Source organism: Solanum tuberosum, unplaced genomic scaffold (assembly GCF_000226075.1).
Source record: "Solanum tuberosum cultivar DM 1-3 516 R44 unplaced genomic scaffold, SolTub_3.0 scf00072, whole genome shotgun sequence".
In the NCBI taxonomy this organism is placed as follows: Eukaryota; Viridiplantae; Streptophyta; class Magnoliopsida; order Solanales; family Solanaceae; genus Solanum; species Solanum tuberosum.
Window position 1 is genome coordinate 1,921,965 of NW_006238999.1, and position 27,942 is coordinate 1,949,906.

The following is a 27,942-nucleotide window of genomic DNA, read 5'->3' on the forward strand; positions in this document are numbered from 1 at the left end:
GGAGGAAGAGAAATAGTACAAAAGAGAGAGAAGAGAGAAGGGGGGTTTTACCAAACCCAGAGGTTTTTCAATCCTGTCCACAATTTCACTTACCCAACAAAAAAAGTAAATAAAAAGTGTTGTAACAAACAAGTACAAATTCTTCTTCTTACTTTTTAGCATTTTTTTTCATGGCTTGAAAATTCATAATTCTCATACATAATACATAGATTTCTTCTCAGGTAATTTTTTTTGGTTTTTTATGCTCTGTTTTTTGGATTTTTTTTGAAATTTTGTTAGATGCAGTTTTTTGTGTTGTTTTCAACAAGGGTTTGATGGGTTTTTATGGTGATGGAGATTAGTTTAGTTTTCCGGTGAAAATTCAGGTTGATCACGGGGAGATCTGATCGGATTTGCTGAATTTTGTTCGGTTTTCAGTTTGATTGTGTGGAATTTGATGTTTTTAAGCGAAAATTGTTGAAATTATTGAATTTGGGTGAGAATTGGAACTGGGTTTGATTTTATAGTTATTATCGGTGAATCGAAAATGAAGTAGAATGGATATTGCTGATTGTTAGTTTTGATTGAGGTGTAGTTTTGTTGGTTGGATTAAAAGTCAAAATTTTGAAACTGGGAAAGAAATTGTGTTTTCTTTCTGAATTGTTGCCTGATTGGAATTTGGGTCTGTAGAGATGGATCTCTTATATAAAATGGGAGGTTTTTCTTCAGTGTTCTGTTGAAAGTTTTGGTTTTTTTTTGTTGTTGCATTTTTGTAGTGCTGATTACTTCTTGAAGAACAGTGGTTGATCTTTTTTGAGTTGTATAGTAAGCATTTTAGCATATATATACTCGTGGCTAGTGGAAGGATCTCGAATTCTGCATATATTGATGTTCGTTTAGATGTATGGTTTCCTTGTATTTGTGGATCAGCTAAGTGCATTGGGAAAATACAACAATGTATCTGGTGTAATCCCACAAGCGGGGTTTGGGGAGGCATAGGAGGTACGCAGACCTTACTCCTTCCTTTGTGGGGTAGAGAGACTGTGTTCGATAGACACTCGGCTTATGTGAAAAATATGTTTGCTTTATGTAATGATATTGCATTTTTTATGTGCCTTTGTATTTGTAGTCACTTGAAGTTCTTAACTTTTGAACATTGGAGTGATGTATATCCTGTCTTTGGTCAATGCTTTTATGGTATGATTGATAAAAAACTGTTTTTTTTTGGTGTAGATCGGTGAAATTAGTGACATTGGTTTATTGCATTGGGTGATCACTTGTTGGCATGCTTCTGAAGATATGGTGTATAAGAAGAAGTTAGATTTTGGTTTCAATGGCTTTCAAGTTCCAGTTATACCTAAAGCTCCTAGATCAGTTAGAGTAAGGATGCTGAAATTGTTAAATTGTCTGATCTTTTACAAGTCTTGTATTTATATACTTTTCTAAATATCGTCTGCGATTCTGAATCATTTCAGAGGAGACGTTCCTGTAAAAAATTGGATGATGATCAAATTTGTGCATTTGAATTATTGGCGGCTGTTGCCGGGAAGCTTTTACTGGAGAGCGAAAGCTCTACTTCCAGTAATGCAGCAGAAGGGAAAAATGAAATTGCTGATGGCAGGGATGGTATTAAAAGTGAACAAGTGGAAGAAGGTAAAGCTGTGAAATCAGAGTACCTCGACCAGGGGAGTTGTGTAGAAAGCGATTATATACCCGAAACTGCAGCCCAAGATCAGAATTTGAAACATGGTTTCGATAAGCCTCATCATGCAGAAAATAATTATTTCTTGGAGCATACTTCTATTGTTATAGGCTCTGACGCTGACTTGAAGTTGGAAAACTGCAAGGAGGTCAATATACCTGATGGAAAATTCCACCCCAAAATTGAAGGTGGATCCTCTAGTCTTGAAGATCCATGTGATGGTAAAATCAGGACAGGAATTCAAAAGCACTTAGATGATGACAGCAAGCAGATAGAGGACGTAACTGTGACTAACACTTGTAGTGTAAAGAATCCAATCGAAGAATGTGTTAATAACAGTGGTTTGTTTAACTCAGACGGTAGTGTACAGTTACCCTTGTACAGGGATTCGGTTCCTAGTGCTTCTTTTGTAAAGCACAGGAACAGTGTAAAGTTAGGTATTAGAGATGATGACGAAAATTCTTTTGACTGCTATAGATATAGCACCAAGTTAAGGGCCTTTAGGACGACATCACGACTTGGATACAGAAGAATAAGGAAGATGCTGAAATCTCGACACTGGAAAGCAGCTCCTAAGTTGAAGGAATATGAGCGATCTTACACAAGTAAGTTAGGATATACCTGACACCTCTGATAATTAAGCTTTTCTTATACATGTTTCTATTGTCACTTCATGTTATTTTCTAACTACATGGATTTGGTGGTTTAGATGGTGGAGTGGAGTCCTTTTACCTCAGTAGGAAAAGTGTACGTGCACGCAAGAGATGCCAACTTGAAGTTCCTTCCAAGAGACGGAAATTGAGCAACCATGGCTTTGCTGTTGCATATTACCAGGAGGCCAGTAGTGAAAGCGTGACAAATTCACCTGACAAGGAAATCAAACGAGACATTAATACCTCCCATGCCATCCCACCGAGAGGTCAATACTTTACTATTGATCTTGAAATTGAAATTGAAATTGAAATTGAAGGTCCTGGTGGTTTATGTAGTCATACTAAGTAATATTCCGTATTGCTTTACAGGAACTACTGATCCAGCTCCAGTTAACAATCATCACAAAAAGGACCCTAATGGTAAGAGATTTTGGATTTCATTTGTTTTTTCAATTTTCCCTCTTTGATACCATGCTTTTTTATCTTCTATAAAACTTCTAACTTGAGTCCAATTTATCCTTTCAGTAAAATTTAGCATCAAGTCCTTCAAGGTGCCAGAGCTTTACATAGAGGTTCCTGAAACTGCAACAGTTGGCTCGCTGAAGGTATTCAGGGTGTCCTCTTTTCCTCCTGCTCTGTTGTATACAATAATCCCCCACCTCCCTAGGTTGACTAAGGAACTTCAGTTGACGATTTATGCTTGTGCTGAATGTTGAAAATTATTGTTCTTGCTGCATCTGTCAGTCAATACAGTTATTCATTTAATCTTTCTCGTCATTTAATATCTCTCTAAAGTCGCTTAATTAAGAATTCTCTGATATGCAGAAAGCTTGCATTAAATTAAGGAATGATAATGTTGGCAGTTGTAACTAAATTGATTTGTGGTGATGTTAGAAAGTTTTATCTGTTGTAGAATTGGAAGTTCTCTAAGATAAATGCTAATTTTCTTATGCAGAGAACGGTTATGGAGGCAGTTACCGCTATACTGGAAAGTGGATTACGGGTTGGGGTGGTTCTCCAGGGAAAGAAGGTCAGAGATGACAATAGAACACTGGAGCAGGCTGGCATTTCCCAGAACGGCAACCTCGATAATTTGGGTTTCACTTTGGAGCCTAGATTCACCCAAGTTTCTCCATCATCATCTCCTAATAAACTTCTGGCTTCATCAACATATGCTGCAGATCAGGAACTAACAAGGTATGATCGAAGAGTTTAGCACTCCTATGTTTTTGCATAGTGTTGCTCTGGAAAGAAATTCTAGTTGCAAATTTTTTTTGCCTACCATTTAGGAAATTGACTAGGTTTAGACTAATTAGTTATATTTATGCTCAGGCGGCGACCTAGTCCTATATTGGAATTGGGGATTCACAACGCTTCAGCAGACCCTCTAGAGACTGAGATGTGCAAGTACAACGAGAATAACCATCCATCAGAGCTATCTCCTACAAATCCTATTGATTCATCAACTGATGTATCTATTCCAGATTCTAGAGCCTTGGTGATAGTTCCTTCAGTTAATGCAGAGGCACTTGCTATGGTTCCGCTGAACCAAAAAAGTAAACGTTCTGAACTTTCACAACGTAGAATACGGAGACCATTCTCAGTTGCAGAAGTAGAGGCACTAGTTGAAGCTGTGGAGCATCTTGGAACTGGAAGGTATGAGAACTTTAGATCCTCCTTGCAAGCAAAACAGTTTAGAGTTTGTTGTCCACTAGAGAACTGCATTTCTAATCAATTTCTGATAATGCAGGTGGCGTGATGTTAAAATGCGTGCTTTTGATAATGCTGATCACCGAACCTACGTCGACTTGAAGGTTAGTCATTTTATTGGTGTCATTATTGTTTCTGAAATTCTAATGTAGCAAGAACTTGTGTTCCTTTTGCATGCATTATGCCAGTTCTTGAGAAAATTAGTTTTTTTACATCCTTGATGTTATCACATAATGTTCTTAGCAAATAATGGTCATGGTTTCATTATCATTTGGACTTCGCATTCCACGTCTTAGATACTTCCTCTGTTTCAATTTTAAGGCACTGAATTCTTTTTAGTTTGTCCAAAAAGAATGTTACTTTTCTATATTTTGAAACTCAGGAACTTTAAAATTTCCATTTTATCCTTAAAAGATATGCTCTTAAAGCCATATATGTGATGACATGTTTAAGACTATAAAATACCGCTATATAAATAAAATGGAAGGAATATTTAGTAACACGAGAAAAGCTCTCGTCATATGACAAGATGCTTTCCATATTTTGACAATCCACAGTTTTATTATATTGTAAATTGTATTATAATGGCTTAATGAATCTAATGACAGCTCTGAATGATTGCCTAGAAAGCAAAAGGGGGAACATATGAGTTGTTCTAGATAAGAGCATAGATCTCACTAATTTTTTAATCTTTATTTAGCAAATGCTAATGATTGTTCCCATCATCCATGTGATGTGTGGTGCTTTGTTTATATTAGGATAAATGGAAGACATTAGTACATACAGCAAGCATTGCCCCGCAACAACGAAGAGGCGAGCCTGTTCCCCAGGAACTTCTGGACAGAGTCTTAGCTGCCCATGCCTACTGGTCTCAACAACAGGGGAAACATCATGCTGAACCTCTGAAAACTCCAGATGCAAAAGCACTGAAAGTTGGCGCTTGAAGGAATTCGTCGAATTGTCAATGATGTAAAGAAACTATTATATTAGGTAACACGAAGAGCACGACGAGGAAACTGTAAAAAAAGATTCGTTCTGTTTCTCGTCAACTCGGTTAGACTCACTGATTTGTTGCCTTACAACAGTTGTGACTTTGTAAATTGCTCAGGAATAAAGCTGTGTAAGCAGCACATGTCTCTCTAGGGTTTATTTTGTTTCTGTTGGTTCTTTCATTTGGTATTATTAGGGTTATGGAAAGAATCAAATGTATTAAATATGTACATTAGTAGTAGTTCCAATTGATTTTCTAGTGTAATTTCACCATTGTAAGCAACTATCCTGATATTTAGTTGAATCTCATTTCAAGTGTTTTGTTATTAAGTATGTATCTATGTAAGATAATATTGCGTACAATAGAGTCGATGCGACTCCATTCTTCTATTATTCTTCGATCCCCTCATATTCAAAGTTTAGTGCATCAGACTATCTTTTATTCTTTATACATCCGATATCTCAAAATGGACTAGTGGAAAAATTAACTTCAGATGAAGTTGAGGTGAATGACTTCACTAACAAAGATTTTTGTACCAAAGTGTAGCGCAGTGTAGTTAAAAATGTTTTCACTAAGAAGGTTTAAAAAGACGTAAATGCATGAATAAGTCCAGAAGATTCATAATTTTAACCTTGTATATCGTGTAAATTTTTTACCAAAAAAGGGTTTGGATAAACTTCTTACTATTATCGGACTATGCCCAAGCCCTCTCAAGCTATAGTGGCAGGCAGATACATAATTTTCACAAAAGATATCATTACTTGCATGAATTTATGCAAAATAGAATACTTACAATATAATGTCATTTTTCAACGATGAACACTAATTTCGGCTCTCTAACTCCGCCCCTATTCCACCCCTCATGGTTTTCACATATTGTTTTTTTCTTACAAGAAGAGGAAAAAAATGAAACTAGAAAATCAATTAATTAATATAAAATGAATAAATAAATAAGAAAGAGGATAATGAAAAGGATAGGGAATTCAATATCCACACATGATTTTGAGGAATATAATATAATAGTTGTCGGTGAAATATTATATATACATATATATATTCCTTTTCCCCCTTAATTTAATTTAATATATCCAATGGGAAAGCCAAACAACACGTTACGCCATGTGAGATTTATGACTTACTCTAAAGATAAGCAACTCATTTTTTTGCCTTTTTTTTGGGTGGGGTGGGGTGTGGGTTGGGGTGGGAATCGGGTCATTAGTTAGATAGTTAAGTGTTGTATCACTTATATTTCTGTATTATAGTCGTATTATTAATAGTTGTCTGTTACTTTGATTACTGTTGTTAGGATGATTTGTCGGGTTGTTCATAGTATTTTGTCACGACTTCTTTTATGGTTCAAGGTCTGGGTGTTAAAGTGAGCTTGTTCTTCTTAAAAAGTGAAAAAATTTGCTACTAGTGAGGTTCGAACACACGAATATTTTAAGTTTGGGTGTCTCTTTCAATGCGTTTGAAACCATTGAGTTACATCATATTGTTGTGTCAAGGGTGTCCACTGTCCGGAATATGTTATTTAATCATTTTATTTATCTTCTTACTTGTATATACAATATAAATTTTCGACGAAGATTGTCTAATTGGACACCCCGACATGAGTATAGCTACGCCGCTATATATATATATATTCAATGTTTATTATTGCTCACTAGTTAGCTAGATGCACGTGGTATCATTAGTTTGGTCCCAAATTAATAGGATACCTTAATTTTAGTCTTACAATTAATTACAATACATCCAAACAGACAGACTGGTTGTTACAACTAGCTTAGTAGCTTTTACTTAATTAAGTTATTTATAGTATAAAGTAATTAGTTACAGAGAACAACAGCTCCATGCACATGCAAGTGTTCACCCTTACTGACACGTGATAGGGGCGGATCTAGAGGGTCGGGGGAGTGTTCATCTGATCTTGTCGACAAAAAGTTTCATCGTATATATAGATTTTTGAATCTCCGAAATATGTAAGGTTGATTTAGTAGTTTAGGAGTTCAAATCTTAGGCTCTACATTTTTATTTTTCGAATTTTCTAAATGAAAAATCTAGATTCGCCAGTGCGTGAAGTCATTTAATAGTCTGATTTTTTTATTTTTTTCATTTGACGTTCATATTAGACCTTGACTAATTCAAATTCGTGTACTGACTCATTTTGAGAACGCCGCTTTCAAATTGTTTATATATTTAGAAATAAAATTTGAAACCTCTGATTAATGACGGTAAAAAATAATCTATATTGATAGCTTGGAAAACTGTCTGTCAGTGTTATTAATATTTCCTTTTAATTTTAAATCTCAGATCTGATTTTCCTTTTAAAACTTTTGTTCTACGACATTAGGTCTTAATTTAAATGATTCAAACAACAACTTATTAAGTGCATTTATTATTTTACAATTTAATTTATTTACGAGTCTGAATAAATTAAAATTATTTAAATTTTGAAAGAGTGTTAAAATTATTTAGAGTTATTTAGTTGAAGATTTGATCATCAATGATTTAGAGCTACAAAATTTATCTCCATTCTTAAAAATAAGAATATGTTAATTTATGTATAATTTAAAATAGAATAGTCTCCAAAAACCCTATTTTAAATTATACTTCATGTCTATATTAAGTGTAATATATTCTCTTAAAAAGAAGTCTCGAAAATTTCATGAGTTAATGAAATATTCATAAATATCAGTGGAGATCAAATGAAGGTCCATATTATTCTAGTTTAAGAAATACGCCACTAACAGCTCTCGAATCACGGAGAAATCTTAAGAAAAAACAATCAAGAGATAAAACATTTTTTTACCCACAAATCACAATGTTTATAAATAAAATTATGTTTTTTTTTGGTGATTGCTTAATTTTTATCACTTTAAAATTTATGTCAAACAAATGTATATTTTTAACATAGATAAACATTTTTGTACCCACAAATCACAATGTTTATCAATAAAATTATGGTTTTTTTTTGTGATTGCTTAATTTTTATCACTTTAAAATTTATGACAAACATATGTATATTTTTAACCTAATAACGATATATATTGCTTAACTCAATTATAAATCATTTATACAAATTAAACTTCCATTTATTTTATTTTAATATTCAATATGACGTACGGCATCTTGAATATCTCATAAATTCTTGGATATTCACAAAGAAATCATGAAAACATCAAAAAGTGATCTCGAATATCCCCTAAACTCTTGAGATATTTATAAAGAGATAAAAATAGGCCAAACTATTCTTGATAATCAAATACTTCAAGAAGATCCGCAAATCCTTTTATGGAGATCAAGTTCAAATACGTCACTAACGACTTTTGAATTACAGGGAAATTTAGAGAGAAGAATGAAGAGAGGAACAAAATTGTACCCGCACTACTTATTACCAAACCGACGACATATAACGGTCTAGACGTTTTTTTCTTTTAATATAATTTTTTGTTCAAAAGAATATCCTTGTTACCAAACCAAAACATAGATAACTAAATTATGTGGTCCATATATTCTGGTACAATACGTAATCGATATTTATATCTTCTAATTTTATATATGTATAAATAGTCACTTAAATTTATATAAAATTGAATAAATAGATACACACATTCTACGTGATGTCATCTCGCACAAATTGATCGACACGTAAAATGCCCGATAGGATGCAAATATTTATAGTTATTTAATTTTATACAAATTTAAATATATACGTATACATCCAAAATTAAAATATATATATAAATATCAATTGAGCTTGATCGACAGGTTTATGTTATTATCAAATGGACACAAATTCCTTTCTGAATTAAGTCACTTGTCTTGAAATAACTAGACATAAATTATGCAAGCTCAACTAGGGTTACACGTGTCAATTTTTCTATATTATAAAGTACACATTTTAACCATTATTATTTAGAACGTATTTATGATCAATAGCCATATTGTAGTGACAAAATCTGCAATGAAAAAGTGTTCATAATTGTAGCCTTCTTGAGGAGTGATTCACAATAATGAATTCTTTTCTTTCTTTTTTTCATTTATTTAGTGTTTGATATCGACATTCAATTATTTTAAATTCGTGGCATGTAAGTCCCTATTTCGAGGAAACGCTTTTTATAAAGAATTTTTTCATATTCAAACTCGAATTCGAGATCTTTGATTAAGAGATGAGAAACTTCATCAACTGCACCATATTCTTTGGTGGTCATAATCATGACTTTGAAGGTTATTTGCTTTTTTTAAAAAAAAAACTTGCTTGTCTCGTGGGATAATTATTAAGTCGATAGTCAATTGAAACCAACATTTCTATCTTTTAAGGTATGAGTAAGATCTATGTATATACTATCCACTTCTAACTCTATTTATAATATTACGTTTGGTATGTTATTATTGTTGTTAGTTGTCTTGTGCGAATTCAAAATTTAATTTAAGTTCATGTAATTTGAATTTATTAATTACAGTATCATATATTGAGATATTTTCCAATTATTAAATACGTAACATTAATAATAAGGCATGAAACTTTCTTACATGCTAAAATTCATATGGATTAATTTTTTTTATACTGACGGTGTATATTATAAGTTAAGTTTATGGTTATAAAGGCCCTCGATCACATGAAAATCTCGTCATCAAAATTTTAAGTTCACTAATTCTAAACTTATTATCCTTTTTACTTACTGAATTCGAAATAAATTATTTATTTATAGTACATGCAAATAAAGCTAATAGATTGAATATATCGATAAATAATTGATATTGTAGATCCGCCCCGGGCCTACCCCACCACAAATATCTCTTTATAAATCCACTCCCAATCTATACCTTTAAATTTTTGAATATATACAAAAAAAAAAAAAAAAAGGAAATGGTGAAGGCACCTTGTTGTGAAAATTTTGGGCTAAAAAAAGGAAAATGGACAGATGAAGAAGATGAATTATTAGTGAAGTATATTCAAGTTAATGGAGAAGGTTCATGGAGGTCTCTTCCCAAAAATGCTGGTAATTAATTAAAAAACAACAACTTTGTATCCAGTAGGATTCAAATTTGAGACCCTTGATTAAGGAGGAATGTCACTCGTGTTTTTTAAGGAGTTTTTTTTTCATCTTTATCACATTTTTTTATGCCAATACTATTAGCAGCTAGCTTAAGAGGACTGACTATCTTTCTTGCTATTTTACAATATTTTGGAAGTAAAAAAAAATCTATTTTGAAAAAGATCATGTTATTGACTGATTTGTTTACTTTTCGAACCAGTTAGATATCTCTACTAAAGTATAAAATATAAAGAGTGTCTAGCTAGAAAGAAATTTATAGATTAATTTCTTTAAAATATTTTTTATATAATTACATTTTGTTTTGCTTGATCAACAATAGCTCATAAAGATGAGAGTTTGTTTATTTTTCTAGTGTGTTACATTAATTAATATATATTATGATTAATTACTAATTATTGTAATTAATGCAAGTATTTTTACATGACTAAATGAAGGTTTATCAAGATGTGGAAAGAGTTGCAGATTAAGATGGACAAATTATTTGAGACCAAATTTGAAGAGAGGCAAATTTACTGCAGAAGAAGATGAAATCATTGTCAAATTGCATAGCACCTTGGGAAATAGGTTGTTTTTTATTTCTATTTTCTTAAAAAAAATTAGACAAACTTTTTTAAATGACGACGTTTGTTTGGATGTATTTTGACTGCTATAACAAAATATTGCTATAAAAACATATAATATAACATGATATAAAAAAAATCCGATCAAAAAAAACTTAATCATATTTATTATAGAGAGGACTGATTGTATATGTACAACATTTTATCTACCCACTTTTATTTTTGTGATATATATATATAATCTTTTCTTTTTGGTTCGAAAGAAAACTAGTGTATTAATTAACTAGTAAACTATTGATTGAAATATATATTCCAATATTGATGCATGATGTACAATAATTAGGGGATTTCATGTTTTTAAAGAATTGTTATTGACATTTTGAATTATATTATTCGAAATTAAGATGTACATTTTTAATATGTTTCAAAAAGACTGATATATATGGTATTTGGTTAAACATTGTCAAACTTTTCATGATCGTTTTCATATTATGTGTTACAGGTGGTCTTCGATAGCCCAACTTTTGTCTGGACGAACAGATAATGATATAAAGAACTATTGGAATTCCAACTTACGTAGGAGAATTTACACCTTTAGAAATCTCAAAGAGCTTATTAAAACCACTGCAAATGTACCGAAAATTGTGGTTGATGGCAGTTGTGGCGAATCCTCGATAAAACAAGGCACAACTATAGGGTCAGAAGGGGGTTCAATTGAATCTTTTTTACCCGAAAAGAATATAGTTGATGATATAGGTTCCCCTCGAAAAAACAACTCCTCGTTATGTGATGATAGCCGGGGAGATACTACGTTGTCTGAAGGGAGATCAATTGAATCTCTTTTGCCGGAAGATAATATTGTTGTTGATAGAGGTTCCACTCGGAAAAGTGACTCATCATGTCTTGGAAGCAAGGACGAAGCTATGTGGTCCGAAGGGAATTCAATTGAATCTCTTTTACCGAAAAATTATAATGTTGATATAGGTTCCCTTCGAAAATCCAACTCCTTATGTCCTAGAGACAAGGACGATGCTACGTGGTTGGGAGTGGGTTTAATTGAATCCCTTTTGTCGGAAGATATAGAAACCAACTCCTCATGTTCTAGAGGCATGAGCAATGCTACGTGGTCTGAAGAGAATTCAATTGAATCCCTTTTGGTGGAAAATTATGTCGTTGACATAGGTTCTAATCAAGAAACCAACTTCTCATGTCTTGAAGGCAAGGACGGCGCTACGTGGTCTGAGGAAGGGGTTTCATTTGAATCTCTTTTGCTAGAAAATATAGAAACCAACTCCGCATGTCATAACTGGTTTGAAGAGAGTTCAATTGAATCTTTTTTGTTAGAAAGTTATATCGTTGATATAGTATGTAACCGAGAAACCAACTCCTCATATCTTGAAGACCCCGCTATGTGGTCTGAAGAAGGGAGTTCAATTGAATACCCGTTAATGGAAAATTATTCTGTTGATCAAGGTTCTAATCGAGAAACCAACTTCTCATGTCTAAGAGGCAAGGATGGAGCTATGTCGTCCGAAGAAGGGAGTTCAATTGAATCCTTGTTGACGAAAAATTATATTGATGATCTAGGTAAATCAATATATCTTATTTATATATGATCTCATCTATTTCATTTCATGTGAAGGTGCTCGAGTGAGTAATAATTTTAAGAAAAAATAAATAAATTCTTTTTGAAACTTTTAATCTTAAACATGTCATGATATTTATTTAATTATAAAATTAAGTCATTAAAAGGACCAAATGAAAATTCTAAAGTTAAAACTATTTCAAAATATAAAAAAAAAAATATCCTTCGTTTAAAACAACTATAATTAAAGAAGAAAGAAAATCACATAAAATAACATAGAGCTAATATAAATTGTTGAATTTCCTTTTAACACAAAGTCAAAACTTATGGTAGAATTTCAATTATGTTACTCTTTTAACATTTTATTTTCAAATTTTCTTGTTAGAATTTCTGACTCAGTCATCGCTGGACGAAATCAAAGGACTAGCCATGCAATAACATGAACATCATGCAAAATCAATGATACATGAGCCAAGAAGTGAAGAAGAAGAAGTAGAAGACAAGAACAACAAAGACATTCATGTTGTACCCAAACAACAAGTGTGTAATGGGGTATGGACCTTTGAGGAACAAGGGCCACATGAACAAAATGAAATTGTATTTCTACAACAACGTGATGAATGTTTACATAAATTTGATAATAATTGGTCTGATATAAATTTTGATTATTTCTTTGAAGAAGAATATGGAGTTTAGACCTATTGAAGAGTGTACATCTTGGGAACATGTCATGTTACTTTGCTTATGGAATGATAAATAGAACTCTAGTACTCTCCATTTTAATTTATTTGTTTAAATTTAATTTTATATGATGTTTAAAAAAGTATAGAATATTTTTGAATTTTGTGGTCAAATACGTAGAATGTATTAAAATATCTTTTCATTTTGTGGTCGTAAACATGTTATATGGAAAGTTGAAATTTCAAAATTACCAAAAAGAAGAGACATTCTTTTTAGGGTAACTTACATAAATCTCACTAGTTTAGGAGTTAATTACTTAGATACACACTAATTTGTAATATTACGAATTTTACAGATTTTGGTGCGTCCATATACATCAAAATACATGTATCTCGGAATACATGAGATTAAAATTAGGTGTAATTTGTTCTAAATACACTGTAAGTGGATTTACATGTATCTGGGATACATCGACAAATCTCGCTTGCCTCCCTCCCATTTCGCTCGCCACTCTCCTATGTTGCACGTATATTTGGTATCTTAGATACATGTGAATCACACCAAATACATGTATGCTAATGTGTATTTTGTATGATTCACATATATTTGTGATACATAGACAAATCTCGCTTGCCTTCCTCATGTTCTCACTCACCTCTCTCCTTATTTCAGTGTATCTTGTAGCAAAAAACATGTATTTAGGTGTATTTGACTTCAAAATATGGTATCAAATTATTAATTAGTGAGATAAATGTAATTATTTCAACTATAGAGAGAATTAGTAAATATTGTGGGAATGGTTGTATAATTAGATAGTTTCTCCTCTTTTTTTTAAGTAGACTAAAAATTAAAATAGAACAAATAAATTGAAATGAAGAGAGTAATCAGGACTATTGTTTTATCAACCCATGGCCAAGTCACCATCCTTCAATTTCCAGACTATAATCAATTAACATAAGTCCAAATTCCATCATAACATAAATCTTTGAACACCAATCAAGATCACAAATTGTAATTACAAAACAACATTACATTGAAAAGAAGTGTATACCTCATGTCTAAACAAAAAGTTCATCCAAGAAAATAAAAATGAAGGTTATGTTATTCAATTTCTTCCACATTGATAATTCTGAATTTCGATCTGTCATAATTCTACGATAGATCAAGTCTTATCTGTCATAAATATCCCGTCACAAATTTATATTTTTAATGACGATGCACTATAGAAGAATATTTATTCTTGATCCAACGCAAGCTATCGCGTATAGAATTCTTGATTTTACCTTCAATAGTATATGATTTGTATGAAGCAACACGTTTTCTCCTCTTATCTTCTAATTTCTTGTATTGTTTTTTTGGTAATGTACATGAATTTGTATTAGATTTTGAAGATGATCTTGTAATCTTTTGTGGATCATCCATATGATCATAAATATCATGAGATTTGAATTCTTTCAATTGCATATTTGATTTGAGTATTTCAAATTTTTGAAAAAAATAAATAGATACAAGATATATGCATGTGGATTTTTATTCATTTTATTGCTCTCATTTCTCTTATACAATAATAATGGATGAAGGGTAGAGGGAAGGGGGAGAAAGTAAATAGTTGAAGTTTTATTGTAAAAAGAATATAATGAGGAATGTTTGGAGGAATGAAAAACAAACTTACTAGTGGTTGTTATACTTTGTTTGACTAAAACAAAATTCATAGTGAGTTATGAAAAGGATAAATAATGAGTGATTGAATTTTTTTTGGTTTCCGCCGTATATTTGATATTCGCTCTAGAGACTGATTAATACGAAATCATAATTATTCAAATTCAAAATCAGCTTCTAACTATAGTCTGATTAATATGAAATTATAATGTTCAAATCCTAAATCAATTTCTAGTTGTACGATCCTTTTCACAAGAAATCAGTATTAGAAATGTATATTAAAAAACTTCCATTGTGCATTTGGTTGTTTTTGGTGAAGCGTATAAATTTTTGTTTTTGAGGTCATATTTAATTAATATTTGTAGTTTAATTATTATTTTTACAAATTTATCTATTTTATGATACAAGTCCAGACATTTACGATAGAAGTTAGGTCGCATTTGAAGTGTTGACAAAAATTGGATATTTTTATCAAAACTGTAGATATGTAAAAATTAAACATTAGAATTTTTTATTCGAAATTTGATATGACTTGTCAAGATTAACTTTATCAAACTTCGAATTAATTATAAGAGTATAGCAAGTGTTGTCAATTTTTGACAACTAAATCATTCAGCTCTGATTTTGACCTATGAATGAATTATACAACTATCATGTGAGTATGAAAGCACATGTTTGGTCTTTCCAACTATATCCTTTTAAAACGTCTATCGAAAATAAATTTTTTATTTCATAAAATTAAAAATAAAATTTATGTATATCCTATCATTTTCATATCGTACTTGTAGGATTAACTGAGTTTGTTGTTATTATTATTATTATTATTTGACAACTATTTTTTTCATGCACTTTAAGTATATGTGTCTGAACTCTGAATAGCAGACATTTATGTTTGATGTTTAACTGGATTTTTGTTTCCTACAAATAAAAACTTGTTCTTCAACCTTAAACAATTCAACACACGATAAACGTACAAGTCTACTTTAGATGAGCTCAAATTTAAAGAATAAGTTTCCAATATAAAAAATAACAAAACTCCAAACGCCAATTCAGAAACAACAATAAATCTAATAAATTCATTTAATAATAATGATAATTGCTAGCGTTTTTTAGTTTTTTTTTTTTAAACATCACTCATTTGATTTTGTATTCACTTTAGCTTATTCGAAATTCAAGACTCACTTTTACAAAGCATTACATTTCAATTGCTATATATAAGAAAACTATTATACAATAGCTAAGAAAAAGAGTAGTTTATCTTAAGTTATGTAAATATTGGATATAAGAAAAATATTTCGAAAAAAAATAGATACAATTTAAATGGGTGCGACTAAATAAGATACCTATGAAATTTTACGTTGCATTTAGACTGGTCAAGTGGAATGAACCCACACAATCTAGCCCATAATCGGCCCAAGACCACATTGATGGGCCGGTGGGCCAAACTGGCTCTCTAATGGGCTCGGATCCATTTACCTCTTATGCAGCCCATGAAGCAAATCAGTTCGTAACTTGTGTATTTGATTGATCGGTAAAAATAATATTGTATATTTTTAAATTATATATATTGTTTATTATTTGAGTAGACGAGTATTTATATAAAAAATAATAATTAAAAAAGTATTATTATTTTAATATTTCAATTGATTGACTATTTAAACTTTTATGTTGTCGTGGGGAGTCGATTCTCTATCTTGGAATTTCATTCCCCGTTTTCACCTAATTGGTAGGCTATATATATAATATGAAAATAAACCAATAAAGATAAACGAAATGATCAATATGAATAGATTTTTTATTTATTTTCTTAATGCATGGCTAATAATTAAATAATTATAATTAGATTTAGAATAATTAATAAATGTCCAACTATTTTACATGTTCGAATAAAATAAAGGTACTTATAAAATTAATGACTTAACCATGGTCATAAGAACTTTACTTCAGGTGTAATTATCAATGACATTCTTTCATTAAAATAATCATAATTTCTGTATAATAAAAAAAATTACGTAACACAACAAACTAAGGCATATATTTCCTCGAAACAAAAGTAATTTAAAAAGATTGTCAAATGTACAATAGTTTAGTTTTATATTTATAGCAGATACACATGGATATATTTATTATTCGGATAGAAATAGTTTGATAGCGATATTACATTCATACAGATACACTTATTAAACGTGGATATAACGTACGTGCGAATACGATATATTATTTCCCTACAAAAATATTATATACGCATGAATACATTTACTATACATATCGAGTCAACCATAGATACAGTATATTTCGCTACATTTTGAAACTAAAACATTACTCTGTTTCGTACTTGAGCAAAATCTTTTACTATTTTTTTAACACAAATAACATTATTTGCGAAAAAAACTCAAAATAATAATTTTAGAAATGTACAAATTATATGTTCCTTCTACGTTTTCTTTGATGTGTAGTCAATCACACATAAAATTATTTTATTTATAATGATTAGAAATTAGAAGCTTCCTCTATGTACGTATTTCTCCTTTGTTTTTTTCTTCTTTTCTTTCATTTGAATTTTTTGTTAATTTTGGCAGTTTTTAAAACTACTATTATTTGACAAAAATAATTTTATTTTTAATTAATTTTTGACCTCGAGTATAATAATTTTAATGTTAGTATGTTGGGGTGTTCACGGTTTGGTTTGGGTCCGTTATTGGTCAAAATCAAAACCAAAACCAAATCAACTTAATCGGTTTTAAAATTATCAAAACCAAACCAAACCAAATATAATATACATTTATCGGTTGGTTATTTTCGATTTTGGTTTGGTTTGGTTATTAACCATACATAAAAATAAAATAAACAATTCACTCAAAACGTGAAAAAAAGTGACAACAATCCATTCAAACAAATAAATAGTTAGAATGACTGGCATTACAGAACTTTCGATCATTGAATTTATTGAATAAAACTTCAAAATTCACTATTTTTGGCATAGAAGGAAGAGGCAATGACATTTTTAGTCCCACAAAGAATTTTCATAGACACTCATATACATGAAACCAATAAGAAAAATGTTCTCACCTTGGACATTTTTTCTTTCATAAGTAAATTATAAAAATAAATTTTGATGAAACATATACAAAAGGGACAAGGGTCTGAAAAATACCCCAACTTTGGTTGGATTTGCTGTTGCGATATTAAACTTTCATGAGGACCTATTACCTCCCTAGATTATTTAATACCATATTTTAAACATATATATTTGCCCACGTGGACATAAAAAATAATGCAAAATTATAAATAGTAATGTGTCCACGTGGACACATATATACCTTTAAAATACACTATTAAATAGTTCAGGGGGTAAAAAATACGGTATTGAATAGTCTAGGGAGGTAATAGGTCCTTATGAAAGTTTAGTATCGCAACAGCAAATCCGACTAAAGTTGGAGTATTTTTTAGACCTTTATCCCTATATAAAATCTTTAAAATTGTTTATGAATATAATATATTATGTATGTATAATAAAAAAATTTATGTATATAACTTGTTGGTTCGGTTGGGTTATTTCTTCGATTTTTTTCAAACAAAATCATAACCAAACCAAATACTATCGGTTCTTAACAATCTAAAACCAAATCAAACCAAAACCCAAATTAAATCGGTTCATTTAATCGATTTGGTTTGGTTTTTCAGTTTGAATCAGTTTTTATCCAAACCATGAACACCCCTATTAGTCTGTATTATTTATCTAGTAAGAATTTATAGACCAAAATAGTTTTAAGTTGTTATCTATAACTTAACAATTTCACATTTAAAAAGAAAGACAATATTAATATATTTTAATATATTGTCGATTTGTAGAAGGAGTGTGCATATAATTTGAATAAAATCGAAATCCAAACATTTTGAATTTCATATCATGATTAAATTGTGGATATAAAATTCAAAATTTTGATTGCCAATTAATAAGTCAAATATCTCTAATCATTACACATTAGCCAATATATTCAATACTAAATACTATAAGTTCATTATTTATTTGAATTTGTTCATTTTCAATATAACTTGTTACATGCAATCTATCCTTAATTAAAATCTCGAAATTCAAGTCTTGTAACTGAAATATTTTATATATGGATGAAGTCTTACATAATACAAATTCGAATTAGGCAGAATAGTAAATTCTAGAAAAAATACATTATTTTTCTTAAAATGGATTAATAAAAAAATAATGTTATATAAACTAAGCAGAAATGGCAATAACATCGATCTCTCCACTAAGCAAATAATAATCATTTTCTTAATCATTTATACATCGTGGAAGCTACTTGTCTCATATAATTAATTTTACTAATTGATTTTATTAAACCCCATCATCCTATATAGATGAGTAAATGACAAATATGGTCCTTTAAGGGTAGATTTAAAATAATTCCTAAATTTAACAAACATAAACTATTAAATATTTGACATAGACTAAAAATGTTTCTCTCTAATCTCTATCTCAATTTCTATAACTAACTTTCATTTTTAGTCCGTCCCAAAAAACAAAAAACACATTTCTATATTAAGTGACAGTTTAACTTTGAAATACTCATTTTACCTTTAAATGAAAATTTTCAATTTTTTTTTTCTTAAACTTGGTACCAAATCAAACTCATTTATGTAAAATGGGACAGAGAGGGAGTATTTTTTTATATTGGGATGAGACACAAGTATCTCCCTAGACTATGTTTGAAATATCATAAGCACACCTTATAACTAAACTAAAGTTTTATTACCCCTTAAACTCATTTTTTTATATTATTTTATACATTTAGCTTACGTGATACACACCATGACTTTATACAGTTGAGGCGCGTGAGAGGTATTTGGATGTCATACGTAAACCAATAAAATATACAAAATTACAAAAAAAAAAGAATTAGAAGGTAATAGTACCTTAATTTAGTTAAGATATGTTTCTAAGATTTCGATCATAGTCTAGGGTTACTTGTATCATTTCCCTTTTATATTCTTAGAAGACAAATATTACTCAAATGTATATTTGACAAACTACTTTGAACCTACCACTAAACATAAAGGACCATTTTTGTAATTTTGTCCAACATAAATCCCTAGATCCATAAAGTCCCTCATAATCCCTCAACTAATTCAACTCTCCATCTTTTAGAAATCTTCAAAAGAAGTTTTTAATTTTTTCAAAAAAAAAAAAGATGAGAAATATTTCATTTAGTGATGAAGAACAAAGTGATATATTGCCAAAAACAGCCACTTTATGGTGGAGAACACCACAAGATTTTGATGAAAATGGTCATCTTAAAGTTGATATTTCTGATCTATCAAAACTCACACCAAGACTTAAAATCCTTAGAGAAATGGAGAGATTAGCTTTTATTTCTACTGAAGGTCTTGAAGATCTTAGACACAAACTTATTACTTACAGGTAATTATTACTACTACTACTACTTAGTTTTCTATTCGGTGTTCGATATTCATTTTGAAAGTGAACTTTTTTTTAACATAATAGTCATGAGAAACTCTATTTTAATTCCTGGATGATATTAAGGAGTTTGATTTCTGAGATAGTCAAGTCAGCTAATTAATGGTTATTATTGTTGTTTCAGTATTTTTGGGAAGAAAGTGACTTTCTTTCGAATTTCTAATGAAATTGAATATAAATGTTATTACAGGGCAGGGGATTTTTGGTTACCAGTAGGAGGGGTAAAGAAGGAAGATATGGAAATAGCACCAGTGATCACAATTGTACTAGTTGGATTATGTGCTTCTGGAAAAAGTTCACTTGTTAATTACATGTATAGTGTTCTTGGTAGATCTGGTCTCATCCCTTTTGCTCAAACATCAAGTATGTATACTCATTATTCTCTTCTCTATTGGGTTTACGTGAATTCAATAACTTTTGGTTAAGTTTGAAATAGATATTAGAGAGGGGAAAAAAGATTACAAATACTCCTGAACTATTCAAAATTGGTCAAATTTACCCCACGTTTTGTTTTTGGCTCAAAAATATCCTTCGTTTTAATGGTTGTTCCGAAACAAGGGAAAACGAACCTATTTTGCCTATTTCGAATAGTTTAGGGGTAACTAAATTAACACTTTAGGTTTATTGGCATTAATTCAGATTGGTTGGGTAGGTGGGGGGGTGGGGGTTACCACATTTAAACACAAGTGTGAAGATGGTCCATTAATTTGCTGTCAAGGAGGGTAGAGGTGTTGGCTAATTTAATAAATGTATACATCATTTGGTTGTGTTGTGAAAAATTTATGAACTTCACCACTAGATCAACTTGCTTTGGAGGGCCCACTGAGTAATGTCTCGAGTTTGAGTCCTGAAAATTAAATGAAAGGAACTCGTGTATTGAACGTTTCTTTCTTTAAGTTTATTAGGCTCTATGATGCACGAATTCGTATTACTTAATCGAGCTAAGTGAGTTTTAGATACCAAATGATTTCAGGCTCAATAGTCTCAATTATCATGTTAGCTAAACTCATATGTATGTGTGTTACAAAAAAATATAAAACAAGATTGATGTATGATAATGTAGTGGTGGTATTCTTTTATATGCCGACTTAAAATTCTAAATTTGTCTCTGATTATCGACCCTTTGACACTTTGTTGAATCTTGTTATATAGGTGGGAATTCACACTATACAACCATGTTTTTGGAAGAACACAATGTGTTGAGATCAATGAGAAGTGGATTTTGTGTGTATGATACAAGGGGATTAGATACTAATGATATGATTGAGGGATTAGATGAAGTTTCTACATGGATGACACGTGGCGTTCAACATAATCAACCTTGTTTTCGACATGATGATTATAATAATAATAATAAGATTACAAATAAAAGGTACACTAAGAGGAATGTTGATTGTGCAATAATTGTGGCTGATTTATCAGAGATTAACACAGCTTTTATCTCTGGAGATTTGAAGGATGTAGTGGCCTTGAAGAGCCTTTTCAATAATTCTTCTATAAGGAAATCAAGTAAGTTTGTTTTTCAAACTTTGGTCGTACTTTTCAAAAATGTTGTCGGATGCATGTTGAATTAGATAGAGGTGTGCGACAACAATCTTTGAACCGTTCGAGCAACATAGCCTAAAAACATTGCCGGAGTTGCAAAAACTCTGCCTAAAACCTATGTTGTTCGAATTCTTCAAATATGTTGTTGAGTGTGTGCCGAATTCTTCAAATGGTGTTTACACACTAATTAGTGAAAGATTCTTGTATAGGACAGCTAGGAATCGCAACGATAAAATATTATGTTTCAGAATTGTTTACAGAATAAACAAATGTATGTCTACACATGTAGTGTGTACACATGTGTGCCTTGTTGGTTGAATCTGAATCTGCTCTATAGTTATTTATAACCTATTGTTTTTGTTGTTTTCCAATTAGATGAGAATCCATTGCTAATATTGACACACGGTGACACGATTAGCGCGGAGGAGAGGATCAATAGCCGGCTGAAAATATGTGAATTTCTAGGTATACCGGAGACAACAGGGGTCTATGATGTAGCGTGTTTGACTGAACAGGGAATATTACCAGAAGAATCAGATCCAATAACAGCATTTGCCCTAACTGAAGCTGTGTATAGATCACTAATGCAATCTGATAGAAATCATCAGCCAAAGAAGAAATTGAAGGATTGGATTGTTCTATTTTTGACATGGATCTTGTGTTGCATTGGTGCCTTCTTTGCAATTCTTGCAAATTTCTTCTCAAAATGTAGTCAACCTCACAACAAAAGACATAAGTATTAGAAGTATATTGCACGGTAAGTCTGCGTACAGTAGACCTTTTGTGGTTCGACAACCCTTTTCTGGACCCCGCACATAGCAGGAGCTTAGTGCAATGAACTGTCTTTTCACTCTCTATTTAGGTTCATGAGTGTCAGAGTTACATGTATCGAAAGGAGTTCAATTGAATCTCCTTTGTTGTTATGTTGTGTGTGCAATAGGGTCTGTTTGAAATTGTTTTAGGTTGCATGTTCAAATTTCATATGTGGCATTTTTGCATTTTTTTAATTTCGACCCGTAGAATTTCTGGCTCCGTCACTTGATTAAATTTGTTTGAGGGGATCTCCCCTTTTTTTTTGTTGTAATTTTTTGGGGCTTGTTGATATGTTGTATTTAGGTGTGTTGGTTGAATTAAATTTAATATCTAGCTAACAAAAAGTTGTGATAAGGTTTCTATGAATGGTTTTGAGTAGCTCAACGTGGTAGGGTTTTTGTGTTATTATTATTATTATTATTATAATATATAGTGCTAAATTGTTTATTTTACTTGTAGGATTTGTGTGCAATATTTTATCATAACAAGTTGTAGAAATGTGAGAATTTTCCATTTTTGTTTCTTTTGGTATTCCACATTGTTTACTATATTAAAAATAGATGTTTATTTTTATTTGTTCAATTTAGAAAATCAATAGATATTTTATTATTTTATCTTCATTATTAAATATTATTCATTTTCCAACATTTAAATGACTTAATGATTAGGAGTGATATAGTAAAATTATCATTTTATTTATTACTTCTTATCAGATGTGTCGAATCAAACATAGACGAAAGGAGTATGATAAAATACATGGAGGAATCAGCCACACTAATTACTCCTTAGCACTAATTGGCTACTTTCCGTCCTTTAAAAAAATAGAAATATATCGACTATCATATAGTTTTCAAAGTCATTGTCGTGCAATTATGATTTTCACAAGTTCCATTACAATTTTTTGAGTTTTACGTGTGAAATTTAGAACTTTACGAAAATAGCTTTAATTTTAATAACTTGGATTTTAAACTCGCTATTTGTAAATTTTATCCATGTTAAGGTGTGTAGATTTCAATTTGTAGAATGGTTAGCTCAACAACGTGGTACGCTACGAATCAAAATAGATTTTAGGATTTTTCCTAAGGCAAATACTTTTATGCATATTTCTTCTGGTTGATTCATATTGTCCTTTAAAAATGATGACTTTTATTTAACAATGTGTCCGTAAAACGCCACATCATACACACATTGAGAGAGGCCTTTTTGTGTTTAATGAGTATACTTTCAACATCAAGAAACATGTACTAGAGTATTGTATATATGACTATTTTAGATCATAAGGCGATATAAAAAAAATGAAAAAATGACTTTTTTACGATATCAATGATGAGTATCGATGATTGCAGCTAGGGACTTGACATTTGAATGTGAAATGCATTGTAAATCACTCCTTAATTTCTATCTAATAATAGATATCTGCTTCGGGTTCTATTAATTTATAATTCACATAAGAACATTTTTAACGAGATTCTTTCTCTACCTACAACCTTTTTTTACAAGGAAATTCACATTTGCTATCATTTGGATGTGCCCCGCTCCAGTGTAATAACAGTAAATCACACAGAAAAAGTAAATTGTACTAAATAAACTTCGTACAATAAACTCGATTGAATAATTATCTGATCAATCATCTCTACGAGTGTACCCACAACCTTTGATGGTGTAAATTACTTAGGATATGTGTATAGTATTATTATTATTTTCGTCCTTAAAGGTTGGTAACAAATTGAATTGTTAAGTGATTTCCTATTTTTGTTTCTTTTGATATCATCACATGAAGAAAAAGACGCATATAATTATGCATATTTTATGACATTTGATCCAATTTTACCAACAAGTTGATTTTATAGATTCTCAAATAACGATATCATAAATGTTATTATATCGATTACGAAAAAAACTATAAGAATAAGAGGTATTATAGTTTGGTTTTAAGTTCCAATCATACACTTCTTGACACATCATTGATAAGGGAACACAAAATTGTTTGACGTTATATACTAAATACAATAAATCCAATACACATTATTATATTCAATAAAAAAGAATAAAGAAAGCTAAAATATCCAAATTATTTTTTAAAAAGGAAAAATTGGAAGAACAATATTCATTTGTTTTAATTTCCACGATTATATTTTAGAGTCAAATGAATATACATAACAATAATTGATTTTAGAGTTAATTTTTTTGTAAATATTTTGTGAATTTCTTAATATATATCATGATTTAAACAAAAATTACTGAGTCACATAGAGACAGATCTAGAATTTAAACTCTATTAAACTTTTTAAGATTTTTATCAATGTAATCTCATATATAAGATCTAAATAACATGGTGTCAACATAGCCTTATTCCTATCTCACGATGATAATTTCAATATACCCTCGATTTGAACACAACACATACGAAAAACCAAATATATATATATACATAAAAATTAAAGTGGCAAAAATGAAATTGTCTCAAAAATACAAAAACCAAATTTTAATGGCGGCATTTTCAGTTATAATCTCATATTTTTTGGCGGGTAAAAAAAGCTGTCAAAGAAGGACATTTTCGTCTTTTCACACTCCCGCGCACCTAGGGTTTTTTTCGTATACAACTCCCTTATAAACCACAGATTCCTTTTTTTTTTCCGCCACTTTCACTCTTCTTCTCTTATCTATACACTAAGCTCAAATTTCTTCTTCGTTTTTGAGTTGTGGGGTTTTAATTGTTGTTCTCTCTACTTGATAGAGCTCAAAAATCCAGTGTGATTGAGCTTTTTTTGGGTATTTTTGGTGGTTTATTGAGTAATTGCTGGTGGAGTTTACATTCAGTTAAGATTCTTCTGAAAAGGTGATCGAAAATGGTGGATCTAAGTGATAAAGTAAGTGATCGTTAGTTACCCTTTTCTTATTAGGTCTAAATCAAGTTTGATTTGGGTCATTTTAGCCGATTCGTTAAATGGGTGTTTGCGTAATTGTTGGTTGAGTTTACTCAGTGTGATCATTCAGTCGAGGTCGAAAATGAAGAGTTATTCAGCTTGTTTTTGTGTCTTTTTAGTGGTTTTCTGTTGTGTGATTGCTGCTGGTGTGATCATTTAGATGAGATTGTTCTGAAAAGACGATAAAAATGGTGGATCTAAGTGATAAAGCAAGTGATCACTGGTTGCCCTTTTCTTATTAGGTTTAAATCATGTGTCATTCTGCTTGGTTTGAGTCGTCGTTTATTTTAGTTAAAAATCAAGTGTGATTGAGCTTGTTTTGGGTCATTTTAGCTTTTCCATTTAGTGGGTCTTGTGAAGTTTGCTCATTATAATCATTCAGTTGAGATTCTTCTGATTAGGTGATTGATCCAAAGTGGTGGATCTTAGTGATAAATCACTAGCTTAACCTCTTCTTATTAGGTCTAAATCAAGTGTGATTGAGCTTGATTTGGGTCTTTTTAGCTTGTTTTCTGTAATGGGTCTTGTGTAACCGGTGGGAAAATTCTCAATTGTAATCGTTCAGTTGGGAATCTTCTGATTAGCTACATTGTTCTTGTTGCTTAGTTTACAGTTTCTTTTAGTAGGGGAGTTTCTGTGAAGTTTATTAGTGTTTGATTTGAATTGTTTCTTGTGTTGCAGCAGGGTTTAGGATCTGAAGAAATGAGTAGTGGAGTTACTTCACCGGAAACTAGCCAAAGTAATGTTAAGACTTGTGCTGATTGTGGTACCACAAAAACACCTCTTTGGAGAGGTGGACCTGCTGGTCCCAAGGTTAGTACTACCGTCTTATTTACGACTTCAAGTTGAACATTGATCTATTTTTTTGATAAAAGAAGAATAAATCATGTTATAGAATTACAAGTTTGTATAAGTTATACAATATCTGGGAGATAGTGGAATAGTATATGTTGGTTCAAATTGGATTGAACACCATAGAATAACAACATACTCGGTGTAGTCGCACAAAATATATGAAAGAATTGCATGATAATATAGTCAAAAGTACATTGTTTATTTTACACATGGTTTAAGAAAGAAAGATTGTTGTGTTGTATGATTATGAGTTGTTTATATCTATTATTTGTTGCAATTTGGGTGTAATTTTACTCAAATTCATGCTTCATATCTAAAGTATTGGGTTTAGATGATCATGAAATCGGTGCTGCAATGTTGCATATGCCTCTTTAAACATGTCATGATGTTTCTTGGTTGTAATAACACACCATTAGAAGTTAAATATGAACACCATCTCATTTTAGTTTTCGATTTCTTGATGCTCAAATCTGATGAGTATGATCATTGTGAATGCAGTCACTATGCAATGCTTGTGGGATCAAAAGTAGGAAAAAGAGAAGAGCCTTTCTGGGGTTGAACAACGAAGAGAAGAAATCAAAGAAATCAGTGGCACTTGGACATAAAAACCATGAAGCACAGCACCATTTGAACCAAAGTTGTAGCAGCAGCAGCAACAGTGAAGATAGTAAAAGCAGTAACTTTGTGAAGAACATTGTTTCTTCTTCGTTGAAAAAGAAATTACTTCCTTTTGGTAAAGAAGAAGTCATTATGCAGAGACCAAGATCAAGATCTACTCAGAAGAGAAAGCTTGGAGAAGTAGAACAAGCAGCATTCTTGTTGATGGCTCTTTCTTGTGGCTCTTTTTACACTCAAGGAAGGATGAAAATGGACAAGGAAAGAAAGAATGAGAAATGTTGTACTCTTGGCAGTAAAAGTAGTACTTTGTGGGTTGGTTGAATGTTTCAGCTCGGAGAAGTCTAGCTTGATTTGAGAAGTGCTAATTCGATTTGGAAGACTATGAGTAGATAGAAGTTGAGAGTTCTATGTTTTCATTTCATTAATTTTATACTACTATTTTAGTTCATTGATGAAATTATTTTCTCATCTTTTGATAATGAGTTGATTGATGAAGTTATTTCTTAATGTTCATTGCATGACAACAGCTTTTATATGTTTTAATCAAAACAAAAAGTACAATAAATAGTTTTCCAAAGTATTGCCTATACGTATATTACCCCTGCCTAAACGTCATTTTTATTCTCAATTCTCAAAATTGGGATATTTAAAAAATTGCATTTTTATCCCTTTCGTTTTGTAGTTAGGACATTGTCTTTTATGCTTTTGATTCTCGTAAGGAATTAGTAATCATTCTTAATTGCTTTCAATTAGTGTTATATTTTTATGTATATATAGTAGAATTTGTAGTATTTGAGCTAAGAATCTTTTGGAAACTATCCCCTTCACGAGTGATTGGTAAGATTTGTGCATATTCTACCTTTTCCCAACCCCACTTGTAAAATTTCAACCTCTTCAGCTAGTTTGTGTGTTTACTTCTTCATATTTTGGCTATCTTAATGAAGAACATGGATCGGCCACTAGTTTGTGCTGCAATGTTGATGGCATATCCTTATGCAAGCACTAGTGACTTCTTACACAGCTCATACGCGTGACTTATAGGTCATAGAAAGACAACTTTAGGCACCTCTTCACATATGGATAAAAACCCAGCAACAACACATAAAAGAG

General features: G+C 31.0%; 3 protein-coding genes across 6 annotated transcripts; all 3 read left to right on the forward strand.

Annotated features, from left to right (window-relative positions):
• The first annotated feature begins 34 nt into the window (after nucleotides 1-34).
• On the forward strand, nucleotides 35-5,364 carry LOC102584827 (telomere repeat-binding protein 3). The gene is made up of 10 exons (XM_006345908.2): nucleotides 35-221; nucleotides 1,213-1,359; nucleotides 1,455-2,286; nucleotides 2,391-2,600; nucleotides 2,704-2,754; nucleotides 2,860-2,939; nucleotides 3,290-3,531; nucleotides 3,667-3,990; nucleotides 4,085-4,148; nucleotides 4,803-5,364. Exons 2-10 carry the CDS (start codon nucleotides 1,279-1,281, stop codon nucleotides 4,986-4,988), a joined length of 2,070 nt encoding a protein of 689 aa, XP_006345970.1. The 5' UTR covers nucleotides 35-221; nucleotides 1,213-1,278; the 3' UTR covers nucleotides 4,989-5,364.
• Nucleotides 5,365-19,696: 14,332 nt separating this feature from the next.
• LOC102585143 (uncharacterized) lies at nucleotides 19,697-22,816 on the forward strand. Its single transcript, XM_006345909.2, has 4 exons — nucleotides 19,697-20,017; nucleotides 20,265-20,437; nucleotides 21,227-21,583; nucleotides 21,995-22,816. Exons 1-4 carry the CDS (start codon nucleotides 19,788-19,790, stop codon nucleotides 22,360-22,362), a joined length of 1,128 nt encoding a protein of 375 aa, XP_006345971.1. The 5' UTR covers nucleotides 19,697-19,787; the 3' UTR covers nucleotides 22,363-22,816.
• A 2,248-nt stretch (nucleotides 22,817-25,064) lies between these two features.
• On the forward strand, nucleotides 25,065-27,399 carry LOC102585472 (GATA transcription factor 15-like). 4 transcript variants are annotated; one of them, XM_006345910.2, is made up of 3 exons: nucleotides 25,065-25,302; nucleotides 26,041-26,172; nucleotides 26,713-27,399. In XM_006345910.2, exons 1-3 carry the CDS (start codon nucleotides 25,282-25,284, stop codon nucleotides 27,151-27,153), a joined length of 594 nt encoding a protein of 197 aa, XP_006345972.1. In that variant the 5' UTR covers nucleotides 25,065-25,281; the 3' UTR covers nucleotides 27,154-27,399. The 4 variants fall into 4 exon arrangements, with proteins under 4 accessions (XP_006345972.1, XP_006345974.1, XP_006345973.1 ...); XM_006345912.2 differs by having other exon boundaries at nucleotides 26,044-26,172; XM_006345911.2 differs by lacking the exon at nucleotides 25,065-25,302 and adding an exon at nucleotides 25,334-25,568.
• The last annotated feature ends 543 nt before the right edge of the window (nucleotides 27,400-27,942 follow it).